Source organism: Tasmannia lanceolata, unplaced genomic scaffold (assembly GCF_043159265.1).
Source record: "Tasmannia lanceolata isolate RefF3 unplaced genomic scaffold, GAP_Taslan_0.1 ptg000012l, whole genome shotgun sequence".
Lineage (NCBI taxonomy): Eukaryota > Viridiplantae > Streptophyta > Magnoliopsida > Canellales > Winteraceae > Tasmannia > Tasmannia lanceolata.
The window spans coordinates 36,930,299-36,937,673 of record NW_027518689.1 but is presented as its reverse complement, the minus strand read 5'-3'; the positions used below and the strand labels follow the sequence as shown (position 1 = coordinate 36,937,673).

At 39.0% G+C, this 7,375-nt stretch overlaps 1 protein-coding gene across 1 annotated transcript; it reads right to left on the bottom strand.

Moving 5' to 3' along the window:
* Nucleotides 1-3,158: 3,158 nt before the first annotated feature.
* On the bottom strand, nt 3,159-4,900 carry HB-12 (homeobox 12). Its single transcript, XM_077392337.1, has 2 exons — nt 4,322-4,900; nt 3,159-4,185 (listed from the first exon to the last, which is right to left on the bottom strand). Exons 1-2 carry the CDS (start codon nt 4,658-4,660, stop codon nt 3,904-3,906), a joined length of 621 nt encoding a protein of 206 aa, XP_077248452.1. The 5' UTR covers nt 4,661-4,900; the 3' UTR covers nt 3,159-3,903.
* Nucleotides 4,901-7,375: the final 2,475 nt, after the last annotated feature.

Below are 7,375 nucleotides of genomic sequence, written 5' to 3'. Positions count from 1 at the left end.
CTAATTCCCTCCATTTTTAAAGTTTACGCCTTATATATGCACCACCGACGTGGAAAAAGGAGGGATCTTTGTAGGGGATTTCATAGATGCACAATTGTCGACCAGCATGCTTTTAGAAGTCATAAAAAAAATGGAGGAAAAAGGAGGGATCTTTGTCGCATTGTAGATGCATTCATTGAGAAGTCCATGATATGTATTCTAGATTAGAATGTGTTAAAAGGTGTTGCTAAAAAAAGCAGGTACAAACCTGACTAAAGTAGTGTGCCTTTACTCGGGGAAGGATAATGGATGGAAGGGCTCGGAATGTGTTTGGAATACAAGTATCAAGCTCAACAAAAACACTTCAATTCTTTAAAAACTCCAGATGGAGCCTTTTTTTGTTTTGCTCATTTATTTATACTATTTTTTTATGCCAAGGACTATCACATGAATTGTTCCTTGGGTTTTGGGAAAAATGTGTTCCACGAAAATTTAAATCAAGTCTTTTGTGGGTTGGGTGGGGTGGGGGTCAACCCAATTAAGCTTCTTCATGCATTTGTCCTTAGCATGTCCTCTTCTCGTTCATTATGGGGGGCCAACACAAATGATCCAAAGTCTATAGAAGAAGGGTTGCCTAGAAACTCAGTCACGTTAACTGTTCATTTGGCTTTAGAATAAGTGCTTTTGCACAGCACTAAGGGTAAAGTTGTCATTTTGATTTTCATTTGTTTTTTCTAACTCGGTTGTAAAAGGGGGCTATGTAAAGCCTTCCCACCCAATTTTCATTGGAGACGTAGCATATTTTTATTTTGAAATTGGAGAGGAACTCTGTAGGAGAAGGTTCTCTTCTCTGAGCTTCTATGTCATAATTCTCTTTTAGATCTCCTCTTTGGTAAGGCCTCGTTTTCCTTGTTGAAAGAAAATCCGTGCTGCATGTTGCATTTTTTAGGAAAATTGGTCATAGTTTCCATCTTTCTACAGGTTAATTTCAGACCTGTAAGTCCTTCCCATTTTCCTTCGAGATTAGAGGATTTATGCTGATAATTTGATCATGAACAAGCTTCATTAGAGCTAGTTCTTTGATTGTTTGTTCCTCTGCTTTTGTCTTGAAATTTCCAAGCGCCAGGTGTGTGAGATGTTGGTTTTGAGAGTTACTTTGTTTGCGATGCTTGTGATGTTGATCGAGTACATGCAGGGTGTTTGAATTAAGTCCTCAAAGAGTAGACTCACAGTTTGTTTGGATTTAGTCTTGTAAACAAGGTTAAACTCCTCTTGCATAATCTTGCTAGTCACCAGTGCTTGAATTATCATTCCACCTTATGGGACTGGCACTTAAACCAGAAAATTTAAGTGGAATGACCAACAGTTAATTCCATAAGAACATTGCATTTCGTGTGTTAATTCTTTTGTCTCGCATCTAGCATCCCTCCGCTAATTTACGCTGCATCACTTCTAAATTGTGATCGCAGTAGGAAGACTGTTCAAGTCACAAAGAAAATATAAATGGTCTGGAATTTCAGTATGACGAGAGATCCTTTTGAAGTGCATCACAATTTTACTGTGCATCCATTTCTTTTCGCCTTGCCTATCCAACCCTGTTTTGGTTATGGATTTTGCCTCCCTCTTAATGTTGGTAGTACAATGGAAGAAATCCAAGTTCCATCCACGTAGCTCGTGACCTTTTTCCCTAAGACTCCTCCCAAGCAATCTAGACTTTTCCTAAGACAGGGGACACAATTCATCAAAGCTATCAAACCTGCTAATTTTTCCTTGAACTACCTCTTTCCTCTCTCTAATATTTCCATGAAACCCCTCTATTCCAACCTTTGAGATATTTCTTGGCCTTAGAAAAAATTGAAATGGCCAAGGGAGCCGTGCGCCACCTTGTTTCAACTTTTGAGAAAAAGGCAATAACAGGCAAAGCTTTGTAAGAGTTAAAAGGATCATTTTATGGGTGTCATCTTGTAGTGAGTTTTGGAGGGTCCAATATGAGATGAAAATGCGGGCCATCTAAGCTCTAAAGCTAAACATTGATGTGCCTTTTCTTGTAATCCATGACACAGGGGGTCCAATATGAGATGGCTTTTCATGTCCATTAGGTTAGATGGATACTAAAGAAGCTGAAGATTTAGCCCTATTTGAGGCGATCGAGGCTTTCTTATCCCATCTATGGGGCAAATTGAGAGATCGAGGATGTCTTGATGGTTTTAGATGGGCGGCACGTGGGTTTAACTTTAAATATCCGTGGAGATAGGTGGAAAGTAATGAGAAGATTCTCAGTACTTGCAAGGAGTTTCTAATCTCATTCAACCATATTCATCAAGAGGCAAATGAGATAGCACATTTACTTGCTAAAGAGGGTGTGTTTAATCAAAGATTTGAGATCGAGGGTGTCAATGTTGTTAGATGCGTGACAAGTGGGTTTAAATATCCGTGGAGATAGGTTGAAACTAATGAGAAGATTCTCAGCGCTGTTAATTTTTATTTTCCATTGATCTTTCATTATGGTTGCTGTGGTGTGTCTGGGGTAATTTAGTTTCATGCTTCTTGTATCATATTTTGTATCCTGTTCTCTTTTAGTGTGGAAACAATGTAAGAAACAGTGAGGCATGGCCATAAAACTTAGACGTTGACAATATAGTTTTTTTTTTTTTGATGGGTAAGACAATATGGTTGTGACATGGGTCATCACTCCCTAATAGCCATCCTTTAAATCTGGAAAATTGGTCCTTCTTGAGAGAAAATTGAAATTTGTTGAACCTAAACAATGTAAGAGGACCAATAGTTTCGCCATGTGAACACATAAACCCGGGCCTGCAAGATTCACCAGTTCATTGAGAAACCGTTGTTGGGTGGTAGTCCTAGAAAAACATCTTTCTTGCCAGACAGTGCTCACCATGTTGACATATGTGGAAATGCATAGTTAGCCAACATACGAGTTACTGAAACTCTGCAATTCAGAAGAACACCAGAACTCACTTTGACTACCTTGTACCTGGCAGCAGAAATCTTAGCCTCTTGCGGCGTCTATGACAGTTTTTTTTATCAAATCCTGCAAGTTGATTAATTTTTTGCCGGAGTGGTACTTAAAAATTCTTTCATTTTTTGTGGTGGATGTTTTCTGATTTCAGAATTTGTTTTAGTACTGAAAAATCCACTTTATTGGTTTTGGCCAGACCTGGAACGAAATCCACAACCGAAATTTTGTTTTCAAGAGGAGTACAACCTATTTACAAGATTTCCACCGAAATTGAAGAGCAATCGAAATATTTCCTCCGAATTTTACAAGATTTTGGCCGAAATTTCCACCAAAACCGAAATTTAAAACCTTGTTGCAAGGGAAACCGACATAGATCTTCGGGTGAGTTTGGTTTCGAGGTTCGCCAAACATCTAAAGATGGTAGAATTACCATAAACATGGCACGAGCCTCTTTTTAATTTCCGTTCAGGGCATGTGCATAAAATTGCTGGCATGGATGCATATGCAGCTCGAATGCAACACACACACTATTACACGTTCTCTTTTCCTATTTTCTCCCAACTTGTTGCTGCTTCCTCTTTCTTTCCTTGCTCCCTCCCTCCAATTTCTTCAGTTCTTTGTGTGTGAAATTCCAGCTCTCTGTTTCCATGTAATGTTGCTAGAGGGCAACATACATCTGGTATGCTACCCTTCCAAGGGAAGAACTAATTTGGAGAATAGCGTAGATCTTTCTGTATACTATGCGTTATTGCTTCTTCTTGCAGTGGCATTAAAGGATTGAAGATTCTGCACAATTACTGATATCCTCTACATCTTATGTTCATGGGTAATCAGAGATATTGGATTTGGCTGTGTTAGAACACACCAAAACAGGCACACTTCCCTTCAACACAACAAAATCAAGCCCAAATTTTTATTTTTTTTATTTTTAAATTGGATTTCTTTCAGGGCCAAATCTCCCACCACTGGAAATCACTACATGACTGGTCAGAAAAATAACCAGAATCAAAACCACACCACTTGTCAGTCAAAGTTAAGGAGCTATCCGAAGGTTGTGCTATGTTCAGAAGGTCTAGTTCTCCCTCCATTTTTTTGCCATTTTCACACAGAAACCCTCCAACATCTGGCCGCTCCTCCACTATCAGTTTGGGTTTCTCTTCACATTCACCACTTTTGGTCTCTCCATCATTATGAGTCTTTTCCAGCCGTTCACGCAGCTTCTGCATCTGAAAAACCACAGCAAAATCTCAGTAACTCTCTAGTTTATATATTGTGTTGAGGGAATTGAGCCCTTAAAAAGCTCAATTGGGGTAAGCAAGCAAAAGAAATAATATATATGATTAGAAGAGTGTGTGTCTATACCTGTATCAGAAGGCATTGTTTCTCTTTTTTAAGACAATCAAAACTAGATGCCAGAGAATCAAAACTCTCTCTCAGCATGTTATACTCTCGCTCGAGCTGCTTCGACTTGCACCTGGCTCTCCTGTTCTGGAACCATATCGCGATCTGCCGCGGCTGCAGCCCAAGTTCTCTGGCCAGCTGCAGCTTCCTCCCTGGCTCGAGCTTCGTCTCCTCTTCAAACATACACTCCAGTGACCTTATCTGTTCATCGCTGAACCTCTTATTCTTCATCTTCTCCTTTTTCTTTCTGTGTGAGCAATCCTCTGTTCTTACTGTTGGACACTCCCCTCCACTCTCCATTTATAATTCAGTAAACAGTTTCTACTGTGTTGATTCTACCTCTTGAAGGTCTGCTTAAATAATAAAATTCTTTACTAGGAAGAGTCTCCCAGGGTTTTCAGATTGATGGCTTAACCAACCCAATGAAATCATATGTCGTGGGGAACTCTTACAAAGAGCCAGTTGTTTTAGCTGCTTAGCGCCCTTTCTACGTATAAAGCCGTTCCCAGACTTTCTTCTACGTATCCTCCAAACTAACAAGGCTACTTTCTTGGTTTTTTCTAGGAGGAATGAGCGTGTATATACTGAGGTAGCGTGTATGCGTGGCTTTAATTCGTTTTAGCCGCCACGCCGTAGTTACCAACAACGTGCACGATTTGAGTTGGCTAATTGTCAACTAAATCACCAATGGGAGGCTGCCATCTGGCTCGGCTGATGATTATCATTGAGATTTCTAGATGTTTATCTTCAGATGTACACGTGTCGGTCTTTTAATGGTGGTGAGAGTGAGGTGGACATGTGGACAAATGCAAAGTGGACACGGAAAGGGTCAACATCATAGTGGGGTGGTGAGGAGTAAGTACAGGTGTCGGCCTACGTGTGAATTTGGGATGCCTTGAATCTTAATCTTCTTTCGCCCGCGCACGGCACGACAAAAGTTGTACAAGCAACCGGTCCGAAACATATGGAGAAATAGAATCCCTCTTTTTCCGAGGGTTTTGGCCTTTTGTTGGTGGGTCCCAACTGCATATAGCCATATAGGGTTGATCTGTGGTCTTTCCACTGGTCCCACATCAAACCCTTCGTATGGAGATGGGTCACCAGACAAAAATTACAACTAGATGCTTGCAATTGGATTATTCAAACAAAAATTTTCAACAGACTTATGGCAAGGTCGTGAAATATTTTTATCATTTCTATCCTCCTCTAATAAAAATACATATCAAATGGGCGATGATATTTTCACCCCCATGCAGTACGCAGTCGCCCCCCTTTAAGGTGATTTGACACCAAAAAAAAAAAGTGAAAGTTGGTTAAAGTTGCACACTCTTCACGTCGTAAGGGAGCATTACTGGTCACTGTTATAAAGGGGCGAATGCGTAATGCAGAGAAGGTGAAAATATCATCTCCCAATCAAAATCGTAAGTGTATTAGTAGTATAAAATCTCTTATAGAGATACGTATTACATAGTTATATATTTATACTAGTAAAAAACCCCGCGCGATGCAGGGGCGATGCCAGAAATTTTGCACAAGGGGGGCAAAAATTATAGTAATTTTTTATCTATCTTAAAATTAAGATGGAAAAAATTTCTATCTAAAATTTTTCACAAGGGGGCAAAAATTATAGTAAATTTTGCACAAAGAAGGGAGATAAAAATGGTAACATTAAAATTTTAAACTTATTTTCTATCTTAGGGATGATTGGAAAGGGGGGCATATTTTTTTAAAAAGGGGTAAGTATAAAAAAAATATTAAAAAATAAAGGTATATATATATTTTTTCCAAAAAATAAGGGGGGCGATTGTCCCCCTTTCCTTACAAGTGGCATCGCCCCTGGTGCGATGCACGGGCCGACAAAGAACTTTACAAACCACACAATAGGTTGATCCAAACCGTCCATGTGATGGAACATAACATAAATAGGTTGTGCTCGTAAAATCATTTCCGTAGGCTAACCTAGTCCTCCAATCTATAGAGGTTTCCATAATTGTTGTTCCTCTTCAGGTGCCCGGAATTCGTCAATATTTTTACAGGTGTGTTGCATTCGTAATATCAAACTTTCCGTAATTTTACCCTCACATAGTGAATAAGGAAAAGTAGTTTTTTCGTCATTATCATATTCCTAGCCACCTTGCTAGAAATAGTATTTCCGTGGAGTTTTCACCATGGCTAATAAGACAAATCTTTGAAAACATACAATTGCAAAGGATGGGCGAGACATAGCCTTTGGAGAAGATGGGTAGCAAATACCTATTCGACGTGTTAATTCCACAGCTTTTTTCAAATAATTCAGAAAATTCTCTCATTTTCTCTTCTGCTCTCTCTCTCTCTCTCTCTATATATATATATATCTATATATAGAGATATATATATATATATATATATATATATATATATATATATATATATATAGAGATAGAGATAGAGAGAGAGAGAGGAAAAGGATTGTACGCTCGAGCGTACCAAGCTTATGGTACACTTTGTTAGGATGATCCAAAGCATTCATTTGAAAGTCCCTATCATAGATAGGGTGTCTACCAAAAATCAACTCCATAGGATCATCCTAACCCATCCATTTGTGGAGGGCAAAATGGACAGACCACAAATCTGCCCATTTGTGCCCTCCACTTTTGGAGGGGTTAGGATCATTCAATGGAGCTGATTTTTGGTACACACCCTATCTATGATAGGGCCTTGCAAATGAATGCTTTGAATCACCACAAAAAATGTGGGACCCATGTGATTGGGTCACTCGAGCGTACCATAAGCTTGGTACGCTCGAGCGTACAATCCTTTTCCTTATATATATATATATATATATATATATATATATATATATATATATATATATATAGAGAGAGAGAGAGAGAGAGAGAGAGAGTTGCAATGCCCTCATTACCATATTTTTATCATGGTTTAAATTTTCGGTTTCGGACCCCGGAAATTTCGAAATTTTGGCCAAAATTTCGAGATTTCGGTCGAAATCCGGTACACCAAAGAAAAGTGTATTTT